The 22,206-nt window shown below is 37.9% G+C and overlaps 1 protein-coding gene across 2 annotated transcripts; it reads left to right on the top strand.

Moving 5' to 3' along the window:
• Positions 1 to 1,862: 1,862 nt before the first annotated feature.
• Positions 1,863 to 7,742, top strand: slc35c1 (solute carrier family 35 member C1). Of its 2 annotated transcripts, XM_017414190.3 has the most exons (3): positions 1,863 to 2,012; positions 2,939 to 3,456; positions 6,031 to 7,742. In XM_017414190.3, exons 2-3 carry the CDS (start codon positions 2,970 to 2,972, stop codon positions 6,609 to 6,611), a joined length of 1,068 nt encoding a protein of 355 aa, XP_017269679.1. In that variant the 5' UTR covers positions 1,863 to 2,012; positions 2,939 to 2,969; the 3' UTR covers positions 6,612 to 7,742. The 2 variants fall into 2 exon arrangements, with proteins under 2 accessions (XP_017269679.1, XP_017269678.1); XM_017414189.3 differs by lacking the exon at positions 1,863 to 2,012 and having other exon boundaries at positions 2,825 to 3,456.
• The last annotated feature ends 14,464 nt before the right edge of the window (positions 7,743 to 22,206 follow it).

The following is a 22,206-nucleotide window of genomic DNA, read 5'->3' as shown; positions in this document are numbered from 1 at the left end:
ACATGCTTTCCTAAGGTTTGAAGAAAACATGATTCATAGCTGAAATGAGATATGTTTATTTGATTATGAGACCTGATGTTAATAATTTGTATGGAAATATTTAGTATGAAAATTATTTTAACAAACTTTGTTTCTTTTGTCTTAGAGGAGAATTGTATTCACAAGTGGGTTAAAATGTATTTGATATAAAGCCTTTCTGCACCCCCAAGGTCTTTCCAGCCCAACAATCTGAATGGCCTAGTTGTTATAAACTTTGATAACAAACCGAGGAGAAAGCCTTGGTGGGTGACTGCTAGTCTGTTCGTTTTGCAGTTCATTGGCAGAACATTTTTTTTTCTGTTTGTCAAGACATTTCTCCCCTCGTTGTCTTTGTTTCATTTTGTTTCCTGAGTGAGAAAACATTTGTGCTTAGTGTTTCTGTATTTTCAGAACAAAAAAAGAGAAAGAAAGAGAAAACCAAAGAGGCACAGACCCTCAATGAGCTCTGGGCCTTAACCTGCTCACTTGTCGTAGTTCTGTTGAGGCCTGAGCAGAACCCAAGTTCCTCAAAGACAAAGTGACGACTGGCTCCTCTACAGCTTTTGATCCAGGGAGTCAACTTTAACTCTGTGTGATGAGAAAGATAAAAGAAGAAGCCATTTTGAGCTGGCTATTTCATTTTAACTGATGCAAACTGATAAATAACATCTATTTCCAATCTGATGTGTCATTAAAACCTGGCAGAATTAATAACATCTTCTGACCAAATTCTGAAGTGAACTATTTGCCAAAATAGTTTAAAGCAGTGGTTCCCAAATATTTTCTTCTGGACCCTCCTATGGATTACAATAAATTCCGTAAAATTATAGTGTTTGTCTAATTTTTATTGTGTCATCTTAATTGTTTATTGTTGATCCTATTTTCTTTATTTGGTTTTATTTTTGCAATAAAATATTTGAAATATTTTTTTTTCCCTCCTTATTTGGTGTAAGTATTATGATAAAGAGTTCCCTGTCGAAGAAATTTCATCCTTCACTTGTTGTGATCTGATAACTGGCAATGTTAATCTCAAGATTGAACTGATCACTTGTTACACTTAATAAGGTAACAAAATTTAAGAGTCTATGCTGTTTAGTGCAACTTTTTTATTATGGTTAACTTAACAAATAGATAACCAAATAACCCATCTGTGAATTCTCAGATTGCCTCATTTATGAACCTTCTATTGACTGATTCCCATCATACCTTATTCATATGAATACATATTGGCAATTGTTTTAATTTCACCTTAACACATAGTAGCCATGATCTTAATTTTTGAATGATCAATCCAAATCTGTTGGCCTATTTACCAAGCTGGCAGCAAACAATGTAAGTTGTGTATAATAAAAGGAAAATAAATTGATAGAAGTACATAATACAGCCCAATACTGGATGTACATAGCGAGCACTTACAGGCTATGTAAGTACCAGGTAGAGAACCGTAAGGTATTGGGCTGTATTATGTCTTGCTATCTAATTTGCCACTGATATTACCAACATGCTGTAAGGACAAGAGAAAAGATACACAGATGGGTTATTCTTTCAAAATAAAAAGGAAATTGATTGTTGATATTTTATGAATAGACACCATATCTCTTTTGTAAAAAATGTTATGAATTACTGTGGTCAATTTTGAGATATTTGTGTTTAAACTGTTTCGTTTTTTTTTTTTTTTTTTTTTAGATTTACTGAAAATGTACAGACTTATCTTTGTTTTTAGTCCCAAATCTACTGATTTTTCGCTGTCAAAGACATATGTCGCGCTTTTACGATGAAACGTTTGGAAACTAATTTCCGCTTTGTTCGTGATGTAATTCACTATCATTTGCCAGTTTGGAGGCAGGCTCCGCCCCCTTTCCCGCCCAGCTCTTCACATGAAAGGTGTATCAGAAAATACAGGTCAGGCAAGCTGGACTTAAAGACGGCATTTCTTTAAATACATCGTTTCTTGATCTCGGTTACAGATACAGCTCATTTCGCAAAAAATACAGGTATGAAAATATTTTTTTTTTAAATGTTGACCATAGTCCATAAAAACAGCATAATGTGACTTCATGAAAGTAAATGTAACTGATAAACAACTATAAACTGTCATTCAGAGCAAATGTTGAATTTTTGAACAACACTAAGCTATAAGTAAAAACGTAACAGAGACAAAGTAATTTTGCTTTTGCTTTTGTCTTTAAACAATATGAAGTATGTCTGTTAATGAGCGCAGTTATTTAAAACCTATCGAATTCAAACAAGGAAGTAGGGTCGTTTGCTCAGTGAATATTCCGGTTTGGGTTGCTTGACTTGTCAGTAAAAAGACGGATGTATTGTCAAGAAAAATAAATTAAATAAAATGTAACGACGATTTAAAAAAAAGACGTAAAATTTTCTTTAGAGTATGGTAACTCAATTAAATATAGAAGTTTTCTTCTTAAGAATTCCTTAATTTGTGTTGTCTGGTCACGTGTTTTGTGTTATTTCTTTTTTTGCTAATTTATGGTGTTTTGCAGCAGCTTGGGAACTTAGGATCCCAAAACCTATCAGCATATTCTACATAGATGGAACAATTAATGGCTGATGCGTATTTTGTCCTACTTTCATTAGAGGATGTCTGTCAGAAACCATTTATTTACTGTAGATCTGATTTCATTTAAAATAACTTTAGTCAGGACGGGGCTACGTTGTCTAAAACATGCTCGAAACTCTTGGAGCAAAAACTGAGGGTTTATACAGAAGTTGCAAAGAAAATTGTTGTCTTGGCTTTTATGCTGAAAGGCCCAGACCGGAAGTGAGTTTGTTGTTGCCGGTAGCGGAACTCGGCAGTCATGTTGTCGTTTCATTGGTCTGTATTTAGATTCCGGGTCCTGTGAATGCCCTAGTTTTTAATCAGTTTTTTTTTTTGTTGTGTGTGTGTAAACATGAACAGGGCCCAGCTGAAGCGCTCCAGTATCCTGAGGATGGCTCTGTCCGGCTCGGAAGCGACCAACCTGGAGGAGCGGGAAGAAGAGGAGGCGTTTTTGTTCCGAGCCGTCCGGATAGCGGCCGTGGTCGCGCTTTACTGGTTCGTCTCCATCACAATGGTGTTCCTCAACAATTACCTGCTGGACAACCGAGACCTGGACGCGCCGCTGTTCGTCACTTTCTTCCAGTGTGTGGTGACCGTCGGCCTGTGTTGGCTCATGCAGCTGCTGTCCAAGTTCTGCCCGGGACTCGTCGACTTCCCGTCGGTCAAATTCGACTTGAAGACGTCCCGGGAAGTCCTGCCGCTGTCCGTCGTCTTCATCGGCATGATCACCTTCAACAACTTGTGTCTCAAGAACGTCGGGGTGGCTTTCTACACGGTGGGCCGCTCCCTCAGCACAGTGTTTAATGTGCTCCTATCGTATGTTCTCCTGAAACAGACCACATCTTTACAAGCTCTCATCTGCTGTGGGATCATCCTGGGTAGGTGGACTTTTCCTTTGCTTTCATTTATTCATCATTAATCAGACCCTCCAGGATTTCGCGATCGCAACTATTAACGCAAAATCAAGCAAACCCCGCGAAATCGCAACTTTGTGCAACTTTGCCCAAAACACTGCAACTTTAACCAAAATAACCCCAAATAACTCAAGAAGAAGAGATAAGACGTCACATCCTGTTAACATCAGAATGCCGGGAGCATGCAGCCAAAATGTGCGCTAATGCTTCACATTTGCCCACAAAGATTTCAGCAAAACACCGCAGTGAAGTTAGTTTTAAGTTGGATATTCGCACTCTGCAGAGTTAGCGGCGTCTAGCTCACGGCTGACCCGAAACAGGAGCGCTAATGTCGGCCAGCCATTCTCTGCCGGCCCCTTCTCTCACGGTGGTTCCTTAGGGACGGCTGGCCGACATTAGCGTTCCTGTTTCGGGTCAGCCGTGAGCTAGACGCCGCTAACTCCGCGGAGTGCGAATATCCAACTTAAAACTAACTTCCCTGCGGTCGCAAACCAGTTTCCTCCCCAGCTGCACAAGAGTGGGGGGAAGCTGTTTTGCACGTCCTGCAGTGTAATCATGGAACATAAACGCATCGACAAACACTTCGTGTCTGCAAAACATGTGAGGAGAGCTGCAGACGAGGGACAATCCAGAAATGGTCATGAATGTCAATTTAGAAGCTATCAAAGTTCTCAAATAAAGCACCTTTTGAGAATGTCAATGTTTGTTGATAATTATCTTACAAAACTAGTAAGTATTTTTGGTTTATATATTAAAAGTTATGTTTTTTATTGATTTTGTAAAAAAAAATGCAACTTTTAGGAAAATGCCCCGCGAAATCAGGCATTTTAGCCCGCAACAATCACAAAAAATGCCCATGAAATCCTGGAGGGACTGATTAATGTCATTTCCGCAGGATTCTGGTGTCCTCTGAGGATTTGTGTTATCACTTATGTAAATAATAAACAGTGATGACATTGGGAAGAGCTGCTGGAGTTAAGATAACTGCTTATTTTAAAACTGATAGAGACTAATGTGCCAAAAAAAAGACAAGTAAAGTTCTGATATTGCATTATGCTGAGATGTACTGTCACTTATTTAGATTAATGTATTTTCTCCTACAGTAGGTGATTCTACTGCATCTTGACTAAAGTTGTTTCGTACAAACAGAAACATTTATTTACGTCCTGAGCTACTTGGGTGTGAATTAAGCGAACGATTGGTTCACTGTAAAGGCATTGCAGCGGTTTTTCGAAAAGTCAACCGTATCTGTGCAAGTGTTGTGTTTGTCTAAATATAAATTTAAAAAAGCAAAACAAAAAACAAAAGTTTGCTCCACTTGTAAGGTAACTCGCAGCGAAGCAAAAACACAAACCGGCGAGCGAAGTTGAAGGTGACAAAAACGGATTGAAGCAATTTTGGCGCTTCGGGGAAAAAGTGCACAGCGAGTAAAAGCAAGAAATCAGAGCGTAAAAGCAAAGAAGCACAACATATAACAAAATATTGAGACAAGCAACACAAAGTATCCCACACGTAGGCTGGCTTTAATTAAGTCCTGTGATTAAAGAAGTTCATCACACTGTTTATGTTTATTTGTCAGCAGCTTTTAATGAAATTTATCACTTGCTGTCTTTATCTCTGCATCACGCCTTTTCTTTGTAGTCTAGTGTCAGATTCATTAATGCTTTCTTATTAGGTTAATCGAGAATTTGTAAACACTTTCTAAAGCAATATTATTCGTTTCCCAAAGAGTTCCCAACCTCAGTTTATACACTGAAGCAGGCTCACTATTTGCCAAGATCAAGAGCTGTACTTTATTTCAGTCAGGTAAATGTATTTTACTGCTGTGCGCTCAGCTTACCTGTTTAACTGTTTAACTTTATGTGCCCCCAAAAAAACAAACTCATAGCGCCTCCATGCAGGTTAATTACAGACACATGACTGATAAAATTGAAAATTTAGATTACGAATCAAAATGAGTACAGCACTTGATCTTGCCAAATAGTGAGCCTGCTTGGACGTATGAGCAGTGTTTTCTAAATGATTGTTAACACTTTATGAAGTGTTTTCAAGCTCATCAATAACCTATTTGTAACACAATATTAAATCTTTTATAAAGTGGCTCGTTTTAGGAACTGTTATCGATTTATAGACTTTGCATGTCTCTTTGCTTTATTTTGCCTTATCGAAAAATTGTGAACAATCTTTGACAGCCTTAATTTAATTTTTATTTATATATATATATATATATATATATATATATATATATATATTGCTCAAAAGAGATATATCTGTATATGTAACAAGTGAAATAAAAAATGTTCATACACATACATGTCATAAAATACAACTCTTATTAAAAATCTTCTGATCTCATGGGTTACTTATTTTTTTGCTCTTTAAAGATAAAGGTACATTAATTCTAACATGTTATCTTCTGAATACAAGAAGATGCAGTAAAACAAAAAAGATATTTTTTAAGGAAACAAATACGAAACAACAGAGTAGATGGTTTGGTATTAAAATATTTAATTTACTGCCATTTCTGATTTCTTTCAGGTGGCTTCTGGCTCGGTGTGGATCAGGAAGGCTTATCCGGGTCCCTCTCCTGGTTGGGCGTGTTTTTCGGGGTGCTGGCGAGCGCCTGTGTCTCTCTCAACGCCATCTACACGAAGAAGGTGATGCCTGCTGTGGATGGAAGCATCTGGAAGCTGTCTTTCTACAACAACGTGAACGCGTGCGTCCTCTTCCTTCCTCTCATTTTCGTCTTCGGGGACGTGGGCAGAGTGGCCAACTTCAGCCGCTTGACGGACCTCGGCTTCTGGGGGATGATGACGCTGGGGGGAGTGTTCGGCTTCGCCATCGGCTACGTCACGGGCCTCCAGATCAAGTTCACCAGCCCGCTCACCCACAACGTCTCGGGAACGGCGAAGGCCTGCGCGCAGACTGTCATCGCGGTGGTGTACAACTCGTCCAGCAAAAGCCTGCTGTGGTGGACCAGTAACATGATGGTTCTCGGAGGCTCGTCGGCCTACACGTGGGTCAAGGGTCGGGAGATGCAGAAGACCACCCACAGAGAACCTCAGGACTCGGCCAAGGAAAAACTACTCCCAGAGGAGAAGGAAAATCCAGGAGTGTAGCCACTTTTGTACGCAGCGGAAGAATAAAGGCGCTCGCATTTTGTTGGGACTTGAGTGTTGTGTGAGTTTGAGTAAACAGCTATTTATAGTTTTTTCAGGGGCCTTTTCCAATAATTTTATAGCAAAACTACATAGTTTTATGTCTTTTATGGTCTAGTCTACAGCTAGAAGGAAAAAAATATTTGATGGGAGGGCACTGGATTGAAGAAAGGTGTGTTGCAAGGAAATAGAATCTTTTCTACATATTAACTTTTATTGCAGTAGTTTTCTTAAAGGAGATTTAAATCAGTAAAACAGCTGGTATTTTATGGACCTGGGTTCTTATACCTTATATCACTATGTCAACATTAGCTTTATGTTTGTTAGTACCCACGGCATACGTATGTTTAATATCCTGCAGTTCAAGGATCCGCTGCCAGGCGAGTTTACAAATGTTCAGGAAGATCGGCAGACCTTTGATCATCACTCTGACCTCTAACCACACTTTTTTAAGCTCTTAAAACTCGAACTTGTTAATTATCTGTCAAGAGTCTTTTGTCACGACACACGTTGGCTCTCAAAGTATGTGTTGTGAATGTCCTCTCAGCTACTACCAAACCAAATTTTAGCTAAATAAATGTAACATTGACTGATTTGTACAGATTTATATGTTTGCTTGACCCCAAAAGCACATTGCACTGTAGACATACAAGCAGTGATTACTTTCTGAGAGTTTCATTGAAATCTTTTTAATGGTTCATCAGATATTTTGCAGACATGGGCAAAAACATCATCCCCCTTTCGCATTCGGCGGTGGGCAACATCAATGTCGAGCAGCCAAAATGAAAGTAGGATCATTGTTGTCCTTCCATGGTTGTGTTTCACTGCCTCTGTCATCAATGCTTGACATGTGGTATAGCAATAAATCAGATGTTATATATCACAGGATTCTTTTGGCCAGCCTGTAAAGAGTTTCAAGAGTAATTGTTTTCAAAGCAAACCCCTTTGAGTTATTTTAACTCGTGCAGAAAAAGAGGTTTCTCTTGTCGTTGCTGTTAAGAAATGAAGTGACTGTTTTAAAATATATTCACTTTGTAAACGAATGTGAAATTTTGGCATTCTCGTCAAATAAAATCTGAAACACCCTCTCCACACGCTGGGTATTTTCTGTCAAATCTCGTTTACGAAACAGCTTGACGTTTAGAGACTAATCATTTACGGAAATGGTAGTTTGTAGGAAAAACAAATGCTGGCGAGCCAGAGTTTTGTCACCTGGGTATCTTAACGGCAGCCTGGTTTTTATTTTCATTTTCTAGTAAATGATTAAATGCGGTTCTTATGGTTTGGGGACACTTTCAAACAATGGAAGTGGGTGAGCTCAGGACTGTACAGCAGCGGTCCCCAACCTTTTTAGCTCCAGGACCGGTTCATTATCAGACAGTATTTTCACGGACCGGCCTTTAAAGGTGTGGCGGATAAATACAACAAAATAAAATGAATCAGTGGGAGCCCTGTGCCTGTTTCTCAGTAACCAGATGGTCCCATCTAAGGGCTTCCAGAGACGTTTGTTTTTTACTCATTTTGCTGCTTGTGGGTTTGTTTTTAGCGGTAACGTATCACATGACCTAGATAAGCGTTTTGACACGCATCAAGAGTCAGAGACGGATGTAGTGGAGAGAATCCGGTCAGTTTTTCAAAATAAATGTTGTTCAGACTCAAAAAACAACAACAAAAAATGGAAATACAGTAAGTTAATTATTCTTTCTGTGCAGCCCGGTACCAAATGACCTACGGACCGGTATGGGTCCACGGCCCCGGGGTTGGGAACCTCTGCTTTATGGTATCTCCTGAACTTAGTGTTAAACAACTCAAGTCCTGATAATTTATTAGCACAAGAAATGGACTCTTTTCATTGTTGTGGACACAAAACTGCAAGATCAGTACCATAACAGTGTTATAATCACACATGAAGCACAAATAAGTGAAATTTAATTGTATTTTAATAAGAAAATACTGGCATAAACTATTACTCCCAATGTTAAGCTGCGTGTCATCATTTGGAAAAAAATACAATTTAAATCTTAATATGTTCTTTTTTTTTGGCCATAATCTTATGTGGAAAAGTGATTCCAAATGACAAAAATTGGAAGCACTCCAAGACTGCAAACCTCCGCCAAGGCCACACGGTCACTGTTCGCTTGGAATCCTTTAAACGTTTCCTGACTCCGGCTCACGATCCAGATCGCCACCAAAATCAATCTCTTGTTCTTCGTACCATGTTTGACGTTTCCTGAAAATTTCATGAAAATCTGTTCAGAACATTTTGAGTAAAATTGTGCACAGACAGACAAACAAATAAACGCTACGGAAAACTTAACCTCTTTGGCGGAGGTAAAGAACGGTTTTGACAACTTGATATATCATTCATTTCTTGTAAACTATCACCATGCAATAATATATTTCCTGTGACTGTCACCGGGTGTGTTCTGTCTGCCTCTTGAGAATTTTCCTCCAAAGACACATATTGCAAATAATATGTCCTTCTTTGTTTTTTTGTTTTCTTTACCATAGAAACCACTTTGCACGCACTTGTGTTGCTGCGTGCTCAAACCCTATTTTTTTATTCCTTTGCTACACCAAACTGGTTTACCTACACCTGTCACTGCGATCTCTATGATGGATCGGTTTTGTTTTGGCAGTTTTTGGATACCGGATGTTATTTAATCTTTACCTCACGATTCTGGGAATCAACAACCTGAAATCATTTTGATGAAGTAGGGTGGGAACCATTCATCGGAACTAAAACACCCTTAAAAAGAAAATGTGTTCTCTGTATTTGCTACACTACGTTTAAAGAGCTAATCTCTCTAAAAGCGTCCCTCAGTTACTTAGTTTAAACCCTCAAACTAAATGGAGAGGTTTCAAGCTCACATTCACGATTGAATTTGGGAAACAACAGCAAACGTTTACCGTGTCCAACTATTTCCAGGCCTAACACTATATTCCCTCTGGGGCCTTATTTCATGGGGTTAAGGTGTGTTTTTAGTGAAGGGTCCTCATGCTTTACTATTCCTACCAAGGGCAGCTTGGTTGTTGTCCCTCGACAGAAGTGAGGGCGGTCATGAAACTTAAAGCAGGTTTGGATGAGTCAAGTCTCCTAGCTGCAAATGGAATCATTCTCTGAGCGATTGGATGGCTAAAAATAGCTGACAGGGCTCCATGGGTAATTGCATGAACCAAAAAAAAAACAAAAAAACATTGGTCTCTGATGTCAGGACTTCATTTCAACAGTTAGTTTGTCCTTGTGACCCTGATGAAAGTTTTATAACTGTGTCATAATGTGGAGTGCATGACAACCCCCGCTCCCCATCTGTCTCCCTCATCTCTGGCTGTGTCAGGTTGCTTTTTTTTGACAGGATGAGGCAAAATCTTCCCCTGTGATTGACAGTTCAAAGGACGCTGCTATCAAATGTAGTCAATCATGTTTCTTTACGTCTGTCAGCTCAAAGTGATGGGAAAAATATGGCTGTCACTTCATTGGTGAGAGAGCTAATTACTGCTGTGAGGTTTTCGGTTTAGACTAAACTGTTTCCCTGCTGTGTGTGGAAACAACCTCGCCGTGTGACGAGAGTTTAATACTGTGTTTTCATTAATTGTACTGTTTTCAGTGGTTTTACACCTTCAGTCTTGTCCTTAGGAGTCTTTTGAACCTATATTAAATGAACTGTGGCCACTTGGGGGCAGCAAAGTAAGCTAAAAGCACTACCCTGGCTCTCTGCAAATCATTACATACATTTATTGCATAAAACGTGACTGCTTATACAAAACAAGGACTGCTATCACAGCAAAGGTTCTTGTTACCCGATAAAAACAGATTCAGAATTTAAATTTGGCATAGTCTAANGGGTCATCTGTTTAACAATTATTTGCTCTTTTTGTGAAAAAAAAAAACAACAACACTTTGATAAAGAGAACAAAAAAAATGTTTATCTAGCTTTCTGTAGAAACAAGTTGCCGCATGAAAAAATCAATGCTAATGAGACCCGTGAGATCTGGGTGGTCAATTAAGAATTTTCTTTAAGCTGCAAAACAAGAGAGGGAACACGCAAACATAAAATAAAAACTTTCTTGCTACGTGCCTGCAAGTTGTATATTTTTCTATAAATAGTTAGGTCACGTCACGTGGGGAAAAAAAAACATAAAGACAATGCCACATATGTGCTACTTTCTTGGCTGAAGTAAAACTCTAAACTCTAAAAGTTCATCAGTTGTAAGTCCCATTAAAATTTGCCCTGTGGTTCATGAGTTATTTTGTTAACAGTCAGGCACATAAACACACACCGACTTATTGTCCGCCTTTACCATTTGGCAGCTGGTTGTTTAAAAAATCTGACTTTAGAAATAAGAAATAGTGACTAAAACATTAACAGGAAGTTGTTTTTTTTTCTATTATTATTCTTAGATATTCTGTGCTAGAATAGAGAGAATGACAACATATGTCCACGAAAACAAAAGTGAATGTTAATCAGAGAGGGATAAAAACAAAATGTGGACATAAAGTGGGCTGAGCTGAACCTGTCTGCTTACAGGCATATAAATAGATGGACATCAAATGCTTTCTAGCATCATTAACGGCAACATCTGGTATTTGTTTAACACACTGTAAAGATTTTGTTACTGGTATGACAGCTGGTGGATGTTGAACTACCCAGTAAACACCTGTCGATTGCAGTGGGTGAAGTTTTAAACAGTAATGTTATAAAGTAAAACAAGTATAGCGGAAACAAAAAATTCCAAGAATGGTTTGACGCAATATAAAAGTATCGGTTTACATCTTCTGAAATATCATTTTTTTTAAAAGGCATGATTATTTATTCCAAAACAGCAGAATACAAACAGAATACTGCTGTTTGTACCTTTTTTAAATCCCTTTCTAATAGTTTTGATTTATGTTGGGGAATGATTTGAGCATTTATTCAAATTAAGCCCCTAGAACAAGGGTGGGCAATCCTGGTCCTCGAGGGCCGCAATCCTGTATATTTTCCTTGTTTCTCTGCTCCAACACACCTGATTCAGTGGTTAAATCACCTCCTCATGTTCTGCAGAAGCCTGTTAATCAGCCATTGATTCAAATCAGGTGTGTTGGAGCAGAGAAACAAGTAAAACATGCAGGATTGCGGCCCTCGAGGACCAGGATTGCCTACCCCTGCCCTAGAAGATTAGAAGAAAAAAGAAATGATCTTTGAGGTGTTCGCAACTCTCAATTGATGTAAAGTCTGACTCCAGCCACACTGTTACTTACTTGATATAAGAAACCAAGTAGATTGCAAACCAGAAATATAATCCTTGAAAATCCGTCCATCCATTTTCTTTACCTGCTTCTCCTTTCTGAGTGGTTAGGGTTAGCAACCACTGTGCGGGAGGTGGACAGGTCGCAAGTCCATCACAGGGACACATTTACTTTTTAAATGTGTTGTATTTTTAAAACTTTTCTCTTTCATCGGAGTTGAAGTAAGTAGAAAACTCCACTCAGAGACAGTACTTTGCTGAAGGTAGTTACTTTCTAATACTAAAACTCTTGATATATATCATTTACAGAAAAATATTTCAGTGTCTTTTTAAATCATATTTTTTTTCCCTATAAAAACACTGATTTTTACCTTCTGTTGAATTCTGGTTTTCTCATTACCACGTGTACCTTTCATGCCTAGCGGCGATTAAAGTGGAGAGCTATTCAAAAGCCATGTATTTGTAATGAGTGTTGATGGTGCGCTTGCACATAAGCCTACATTGGACTTGAATGTGTCTCTCCATACACTGCCACCTACTAACCAGTCAGTGCAGATGTATAAACAATTCCTCAAATCAATAGGACTGACAGCAAGTCAGAAATGTTTAGGCACCTCAGGCACATCTGGACAGCCCTTCTATAATAGGAGACATTTTCAGGTCAGAAAAAAAAATATTGGAAACATCAATTAACAACTAAGGAATTTGTTGAAATTTTGATATATTGATTGTGTTGTGGGGTTTAAACTGAGGATGTTGTTGGAGCTGAGGAGGCTGAGGGATCTGTGGATGTTGAAAGAGCTGAGGATTTTGATGGGGCTGAGGATGTTAAGAAACCAGAAGATGTTGAAGAAGCTGAGAATGTTGAGGAAGCTGAAGGATGTTGAGAAGCTGAAGATGTTGAAGGAACTGATGATGATGAGAGACCTGTAGGTGTTGAAGAAGCCGAGGATGTTGTGGAAGCTGATAATGCTGAGAACGCTGAGGTTGCTGAATTAGCTAAGAATGGTGATGGAGCTGAGGATGATGATGAGTTGAGAGTGTTGAGGGAACTGGGGATGTTGAAGGAGCTGATGGTGTTGGGAAAGCTGAGGATGCTGAGGATCTTGAAAATGCTGAGAATGCTAAAGGAGCTGATGATGTTGAGGAAGCTGAGAGAGCTGATGGTACTGAGGGTGCCGAGGATGCTGGGGGAGCTGAGGCTGTTGAAGGAGCTGTCAGTTAATTTCTCTGGATGGAAAAAGGGTTCAGTGTAAGCCTTGTGTTTGTGTTCTTCATTTCTGCTGACAGATTGTGCTTGATGACTCTCATTTCCTCATTTTTAATGCTAAGAACAGTATTTTTGTAGGCAATTTTCATAGCCAAAATACAATAGTAATATGTGGAGTAGAAGAATTCAGGAGGAATAAAAATACAAAAAAATGAAAAGCTGATGGTGGGATGAAAAAAAACAAAAAACAGGACAGCAAAGACCAGAAAGGCTGAGGAGTCCAGAGCAAGGTTGAACAATATAAGAAAAACTTTTAAAAATATGACCACATTAGTTTAACAACGTTATTTTATTGTTTTCAGTTTGTCAAATGCATATTCTAAATTTAAAATACAGGAATGGATACATGAAAAACTGTACATTACATGTTTAAAGAAAAAAAAAGATATTTTTTTCATTTTTTTCATGCCCATAGATGATTAAACACAGAAAAAAATACCCTGACTGAGGTTGTCAGTATCTCTCTATATATAGTTGTCTGGCTAAGGTCTGAGAAATAATCATATAAACATTCCATTTCAAGCAGATCAAAATACTTTTCCTGTGAGTTGACTGCCAATATGCTCACTTTCTTTGCAAGCAATATGCCTCACTTCCTTTCTATCTCCGTTTCTGTGTAACGGTGTATGTACATAATAAGTAAAAAGCCTTTATAGCAGTTTGGCTTGAATGCAGTAGTTAAGAGGCTTTAGATGACAGATGCAATTCTCTGAAAAAAGGTTTCCAATGCTTCTCAAAAAAGAAACCGGTGAACTTTTAGTTTCTGAGTAACTCCAGGGTTCTTCTTTTGTGTGTGTCTGTGTATGTGCTTGTTTTTTGAGGGAATGACTCACTTGTTCTGGTTGTGTGAGATGTGCTTCACTAAAATAAAAATGACACATTCAGTTATTTTCTAGAGATACAGTATTAGGGATTATTGCATACCTGTAATGCTGTTTTATGTTATATAAAGATTTTCTTTGGACTCGTATATTTCTATTTTGTGTACTTGTGCTTTCTAGGTTTCAGAGAAAAAAAAAATCAAACTGCAGTACACACATTTGTTATTAGATCCAGAATTTGAAATGTGGCAGAAAAAACTGGCATCTTGAACATAGATTTGATTTTCTAACTATTTACAGCTGACTTTCAGCTTGATAGCCTCAAATGCCAGAAAAATCACCTCTTACGATCAGTTTCTCAGGCAGAGCTGTTATTTTTGGGTTGTAAAAAGTCCGATTTGACTCATTGGATCTGACCACAGTGTGCTAAAGAAACCAAACGGTTTCTCAGTTTTCATTTGGCTGTCACTCCTCACATTTTTTGACCACCAGAAAACTAAGACAAGAGCCATCAGATGTTTCGATAAATGACTCCAGCATTTTGTTTTGATCTAACAGCACTTCCATTAGATGACTGCTCGAGCTTCAAGTGAAACGTCACGTCTCATCTGTGTTACACGTGACCACATAGTTTAGCATCGCCGTCTCTCAAAACGGGGGTCGAGGGCAGGCTACATCTTTCCCTGCAGCAGCAGCTCCCTGGATCTGTGTGACCCTGCATCAGTCAACCAGAAATGATCCAGTGTGTTTTAACAAAGAGATTTTTAAGCAAAAAATAATAATCTCTGTTTGATTGGATATTTTGTTGAACATTTAAAAATGCATGCAAAGACCGAACAAATGTAAAATGTTTCAGCTTTTCATTCTTACAAAAAGAAATGTCCCACTTCCTCATGCTATTGTTCTTGCCATGCTGCATGCAGTTCAGAAGCTATAAAACCTGCAACTATAAAAACATTGACACTGTAACTCCTGATGATTTATTTCTTTAATGGCTTTTTGACTTTGATTTGAATTAAGCCCTTTGTACAAAGCATTGACAAAGATGGAGCAGAGGGGTTTTTACAAGTGAACACATATTGGTTAATTACTTTATCAGTGTGTGGACTGATTTTACAACAAAGCCCAATATTCTGAACTTTGCTGCTGGTGAGAGGGAAAAAAATAAACAAACTGATTGGATAGACCTGAACAACAATCATGTCAAAATGTTTTGTGTACCTATAGTGAATCCACCTTTGTCTGAGTCATTTCTTCGTGTTCTATGACATTTTTATTTTCCAATATCCAATCTACTTCTCCATCTGTTACTCACCACACAAAAGTATTATTATTAATATAATTATTGGTTTAATAATTATACAAATCTTTACTTACCGCATCTTGTATATTGTAAAAACACAAGATGCATATATATTTAGACACTTCAATACATTTGTTTTGGTAGTTTAGAAAAAAAAAGCAAACCTCGACAGTTTCCATCACTATGATCCTTTGTAACACCCCAGACGATCAATTTGCGTAAACAGCATTTATTTATTTATTTGATCTAAAGTCATTCTGAAGACTGAACTGCAGCTATTATCGTGCTCACATCTATTCAAAACCAAACAGCAATTAAATGTTCTTGTGAGTTCTATAATTGTCTTTTCTACAGAAGAAAGCAAACCGGTTTCTCTCCTTGTTTCTTTTCATATTCACTGTAAAGGTATGTTCCCATTCATTTGTTTTTTGTTTTTTGTTTTTTTACCTGGGTTGGATTACATACACTGTGACTTGATGCATGTGGAAAAAGTCCTTGAGCCCCTCCTTATGTTATACGTTTTTTATTTTATTTTATTTTATAAGTATTTAGTAGACAGAGCATTTAAGCAACAAAATAATTTGTATGGTTTTTATTTTAATACACAGTAGATACTTTCAAGCCAAAACATTTCAGCTTCATTTGGCTGAATGTTCCTATTTGGAACAAACAAATAAATAAATAATCCAGTCTATTTTTTTTCTGCTCTTCACCCCTGAAGAGCACAGGTCAGCATGAATATCAGGGGGATGTTAATAACTTTGGTTATTGAAGTGCCTGGTTGAATCCGATCGCCTCATAATTTTTTGGGCCTTTATCTGCTGTTTTACACAGCATGGCACATTAGCGATCCAGCATGCAGCACTCGTCAATGCCACTGTGATAAACACGCATTAAATAGAAATGTGTGTTTACTAAGTGGAAGGTAATTACAGTTCTTTTTGTGGACAGCATATGTGGAGAGATCATTCAGAAAGCTCAAGGTCACTTTGAGATAAAATGTTAAGCAATGAGTGCTTGATGGGAATGGACATTACATGCAGAGGAGAAAGGCATCATCGAGTTACATCGAGGACTTAATAACTCCAATATAAAAGTCTTATATTAGAACATTAATGTATTTTACCCAGGAGATAAAAATAGTTAACCTTAATTTCAAAAGCTATGCATTCATCTTATCCTAAATTAATCATATGAACTAAATATTTTCATTGTATATCCAGGATAAATTTAAAGGGTTGACTTGACAGTACTGTGGGTTGTGGAATAGAATGCTTTGTATTTACTCTCCCATGCTTTATTTAGCATTAATAGCGTTGATTTAACTTAGTACTAGGAGTGGTTCAAATATTTTATCTTTAGCTGATTTAATGTTTATCACCATTTTATATTTAGCCACCATTTTAAAAGCTTTAACAAGTAGTTGTTTTGTTTATCTGGAAAGAGAGAGATAGGTGGTAAACATCCTGGAATGCGAGCAACGGACGTGCCAGCAAGGAAGGGGGAAGGAGAGACCTTTGACCTCCAGAGAAGGGAGGCAGTGATCCACCCTCTGTAGGAGGGGGAACCCAAGTGATAAAAACCAGAGAACGTCCTTTGTGTCCTCAGACAATCCTGGGGTGATGACTTGACTAGTTTTCAAGGTGATATGTATCTCATTCCCATTGATTGTCTCCCAAATTCATTTGGTTTTATAATTGTATGAATATTTACTTATGGTGTTTGAATAAATGTGTTAAACTTTAAGGTAACGTCTCCAGAAGGTCTTTCCCAACAACCAACTCGGGGAGGTAAAGGTAGACTACCTCAACAGGGTACAAATTAAATTTGAACTTCCATCTGGTCAAGACAGATAGCTTCCCATTGGTGTTCTGGTTCTGCTTGGCGTTTCTTCTAGTTAAAAGAGAGTCATTCCTCTCCACTGTCACCCACCACCCTCTGCTTGTTCAGTGTGGGGGATTGCATCAAATCACAAACTGTTAGTTTTCTTATAATATGCAACTTTTTACTAATTTTACTAATAATCTGATAGTACTGTAATATAATTTCATTGAATTGAGCTGAATCGATTACATAAAATGTATCCAATGGATCCAAGTGTAAGGATCACAAATGTTAGACAGCAGTAGGTCTCTTTCATTTAGCAATACAATCATTAGATGCTGTAAAAAAGACTTCCATATTTTGCATGTGGGAAGCCAATATTTTCTCAAGATGTCACATAGTTTCTAAGCTCATCAGTCAGTTTCGAGTCTGAGCACAGGTGCCATTACGACTGTGTTGAGGTGCATGCCCATGATGATCTGCCCTTTGTTTCTGATGAGTTTTTGTGGGAATCAGTTGCTTCCTTCATTAAAGAAGCCCAGGAAACATCTTGTCCATTTTCAGATTTCTATATTTGCAAAGAATTAGTTATCACTTGTCTTATCCCTTGAGTTCAAACAGGCATAATTCTAATTAGTCATTTGAATGTTTCTCATGCAGCAAAGTATAGACATTGGTTGGCTAAATAACAAAAAACTTGTGATCCTAAAAGTTTAAATGGTTAAACCACTTTACTTGATATTCTTTTTTACCCTTACACCTTGGTCAAGTGTTCAATCTCCACATACAAATCATACAATTTTTTCCAGTTTGACATAGTCCCTCCATATTCATTTTATTCTGCAGGTATCTGCTCCTGGTGTCATAAATAAATGAAAAAGATGACACTCTACTGCCCCCTCCATACATAATGCACACACACCCCAGGGCACTTTCCCTTTCATACTTCTGCGTCTGTGCAGCATACTACTCAGGGCAGCGATGTGAGACGGACAGTCAATGACACAGATTTATCAGACTTGCTCCTCTCCTCTCAGTTTGCTGTCTTTGAAGCAAATTGTGCATACAACGGGCATTCATTGGTACAGCATCAATGAATGCTGGAGCACTTTCCAGCAGCACTTCAGCAAATAAGTTGAAGGATTGAAGGACTAACTCTCAAAGTTCCCCGGGGGCAGTTTTTATGAGCTATTATATTTTTCACTACAAAGACTACTTTAAAAGCAGCCTGTGCAAGTGGTCTTTTCATTTATACAGATGATGCTCTAATAATCTGGTTGCATACAAATAAATTTGCAGGCAAGTTTTGAATTTTAAAGTGAGTTAGAAAATACACTAAATTCTGGGTGTAATGAATTGACTTCCTAGCAGAAATTGCTGTGTAAACATTATTGCCCACCACCTTAAAAAGCAAGCAACTGTGTATATGCACCTCTGTGTGTGTATTTGTCTGTTGGCAAAATATCTGATGAACCAGTGGACAGATTTTATGAAACTCTCTCAAAGTAATCATTGGATATACACTCAACGACCACTAGTCCTTGCTAGTACTGGGTCTGATCCCCTTCTGCTTTCAGAACTGCCTTAATTCTTCATGTCATAGAGCTTGCGACTTGTTGGAAACATTCCTCAGAGATTTTGGTACATATTGACATGATAGCATTATGCTGTTGCTGCAGATTCGTCAGCTGCATGTCCATGATGGTCTGCCCATTCCACCACATCCCAAAAGTGCTCGATTAGATTGAAATCTGGTGACTGTGGAGATTGTTGGAGTCCAGCAAATCTAGACTCAGAGCAGGCAAAATTTTTTGCCAGTTTTTTATTGTCCAATTTTGGTGAGTCTGTGTTAACCAGCACTTGAACCGCCTTGTTTCTGAAAAGTTCTATCTAAATAAACTTGACTTGACTTCAGTTTCCTGTTCCTAGCTGATAGGAGTGGTGACATTGTGGGCTTTTTCTGTTGTAGTGCACCTGCTTCAAAGTTGGATGTGTTATGTGTTCAGAGATGTGTGTTCTGCAGACCTTTGTTTATAATGAGTGGGTATTTGAGCTACTGCTCCCTTTCTGTCAGCTCAAACCAGTCTGCTCATTCTCCTCTGACCTTTGATGTTAATAAGGCTTTTTTGTCCACACAAATATCACTCACCAGATATTTTCACTTTTTTGGACCACTCTCTTTAAACCCTAGAGATAGTTGTGTGTAAAATTCCCAGTAGATCAGCAGTCTGACACCAACAACCACAGCACATTCAAAGTCACTTAAACCCCTTTTCTTCCCTATTCTTATGCCTGGTTTGAACTTCAGCAAATTGTCTTCACCACATCTGCATGCCTAGAGGCATTGAGATGCTACCATCTGATTGTCTGATTAGCTATTTGTGTTAACAAGCAATTGAACAAGTGTACATAATGAAGTGGCCAGTAAGTGTATATTTAAAACTGATGAACCTTTGGAGTCAACCTTAGCAAACACAAAAATGCCCATAATTTAGCCAATTTCAGATATTGAGCTAAAATTTGGCGCATTAAAAGCTGAGAGTCGTCCTCAACACATACTCATACATGCCCTATAGTATTTTAAAACTTTGCCATTTACTGTTACAGTCAACTTTGCCTGTCTGTAATCAAAACATCTCATCAACCACTGGATGGATTTGAATGGAACTTTCAGAAACTAAGCATTGCTTGTGCATCTAAAACGTATTATTTTTTGGAGTTAACCCAATTGAAGATGCCTGCCAATCAACTGGCAAATTCTCTGATACTGTCACTGGGGGCAAACCAGTTTAACAAATGTTCAAATTCAAAAAATGGAAACTTTTAAGAACAGTCAAAGTTACTTTCAAATAGGTTTAGCCTGTAGATATTAAAAAAAAAGTTCTCTCACTTAAGTCTGGCATATTCAATAAAACAAATATAATTAAACAGGTGAGAACAGAAGCAATTCACATAACTCAGTGTGGCTTCATGAATGGAATTTAATTTAGTAAAAATAATAGATTTGGAGTCCCCCCCCCCCCCAACCACCCATCCACATTTGCCCAATATTGCTAAACACATCTGATCTTGTAATACATGTCACCCAATCTTTAATTCACATGAAATGTTCCTGGGCAATGAAAAGTAGGCAAAATAACTAAATAAGAGCTTGGAGGCTTATTAATATCCTTGAAAATAAATAATTCTATGTGATGAGAAACAATGAAATTATTACAGCTCATAAACTTAGGATAAAAGCCTGGAAGGCATGCAGAAAAGTTATTGTTGTGTATTTAAATGATGAACTTTCTAGACTGTAGCTGAAATTGTAAAGATACAAAGCAAATATAAAGACAAACTGAGTTCAGACCAAAGACTGTCTGTCATCCTTATACAACTTGAACGGCACGATATCAGCTGGCTTTATATCTCCCACACTGAGCAGTCAGTTCACTGAAAACAGAGATGATACTGCCTTGGAGGAGATGCCTTGAGGCTCTTGCCCTGTTCACACAAGTTTTGAGTTCAAGTGTGCTTCACTCCTCCACCACAGCCAGTTCCGGCTCCTGAGCATAAATATTAATGGGGTGGATATTCGTTTTCTGAATCACTAACACAAATTGTAAAATTTGTAGAAACAAAAGATATGGGTATGTGTTACTTAATATTTAGTATTTTGCTGCTTTTTGTGCACAAAATTCTTCTGTGTAATGATTCTACAAAAATATAAAAATGAAGAAGTGGTGTGTCCATATATATATATATATTCACCCCTTTGTTTGAAAGCCAAAATCATTATGTTCAGGAGCTACATAATTAGTTAAATAAGATTCACCTGTGGGAGATCTCAGAACCTGTAGAGACAAAAAATTGAACGACGACATTGGAGAACAGCCCGTTGTATAAATCCCATCTGTCTTTAGTTTTCTGTGTTCGGTTCATGTTCGATTTGTTTGCTTCAAGATGCCGACTAATAATTTGTCTTCTAATTTTATTCTCGCAAATAGATTTTTGAACAGAAAATTTCCACTGTTAGACACAGCAGGTTTTGCTGCAGCTATTCCTGCATTAAATAAGAGAGGTCCAGAGTTAGTGGCTGTATCAATCAGGTAAAAAAACAGCAGAATGTGTCCATGTGGTGAAATTATTTCCATCCCAATAAGACTCAATTGGAGCTGTCTGCAGTTCTGATCACTGCGAACAGGAGATATGATAAATATACTGACAAATGTGACCTGTTGTGCCCCATAACTGCAAATAAATAAATAGCTGAGAGTGGATCAGCAAAAAAAAAACACATTTAAAATTGTCCAAAAAGTTGAAAAACACAAATCAGAGCAATACACAGCAAGCTAACTAATAATTTTCATCATTTATTAGGAGGAACTACTTTGTGGGGTGAATTATTTTTTTTCAATGGAGCTTCATCCCTCCTGCCCTTGTGAAGCAGCTGAGCCTGACCATGGCACAGGAAACTCAAGATACACCGGCACGAAGACTGGCGGGAAGAGTGGGCGCCATCTTTCCTGCAGCAGCAGTTTAGACTCATATTTATTATCTAAGACAGGAAGCACTTTAAAAAGTTAAATGTCAAATATGCATTTCTGTCTTTTAGTCTGGCTTTAAAAAACGTGCCCCTTTTAAATAAAGAAGTAAAGTTGATAATAAAATGCATCATCATGCACTAGTTTGTCAAATGCCAAAAAGTGCTTATGCTTTTTTTTTTTTCGAGGTAGCCCTGTGTTTTATGAATGCTAGAGTTATTAGGATCAAATTAAAATGAGCAACGACAGATTAATTTAACAATTTACAGTTTACTGGACAGATGTTGTCTTTTTTTGGTTTTGTTTTGTTGATTAAAAGTCACAACTCATCCCAAAGAACAAATTGTTGTCTTCTTAAATAGCTGTTTATATATATTTTTTAGATTGGATCTTCTGATAATTACCATCAAAATGCCCAGCTGGTTCACACAGAGGGAGATGCTGTTAACACTTTTTTTATATCTGCATCGCAAAAATGTCGCTTGCATTATAATTTCCTTTCTTCTCCCTTCTTTTACTAATGTCTAACCTTCTGTCTGACCTTTCATGATCCCATGCATGTTTGAACTTTCTCTCCTCCTGA

This window comes from Kryptolebias marmoratus, linkage group LG15 (assembly GCF_001649575.2).
Source record: "Kryptolebias marmoratus isolate JLee-2015 linkage group LG15, ASM164957v2, whole genome shotgun sequence".
Lineage (NCBI taxonomy): Eukaryota > Metazoa > Chordata > Actinopteri > Cyprinodontiformes > Rivulidae > Kryptolebias > Kryptolebias marmoratus.
The sequence above is the reverse complement of the archived record's forward strand: the minus strand, read 5'-3'. Positions and strand labels throughout refer to the sequence as shown.

Excerpts from the sequence above, each read along its gene's own strand:
- slc35c1 (XM_017414189.3), top strand. The coding sequence starts at position 2,931 with ATGAACAGGGCCCAGCTGAAGCGCTCCAGTATCCTGAGGATGGCTCTG. Across the intron at positions 3,457-6,030 it reads CTGCTGTGGGATCATCCTGG|GTGGCTTCTGGCTCGGTGTG; the intron begins GTAGGTGGACTT and ends GATTTCTTTCAG.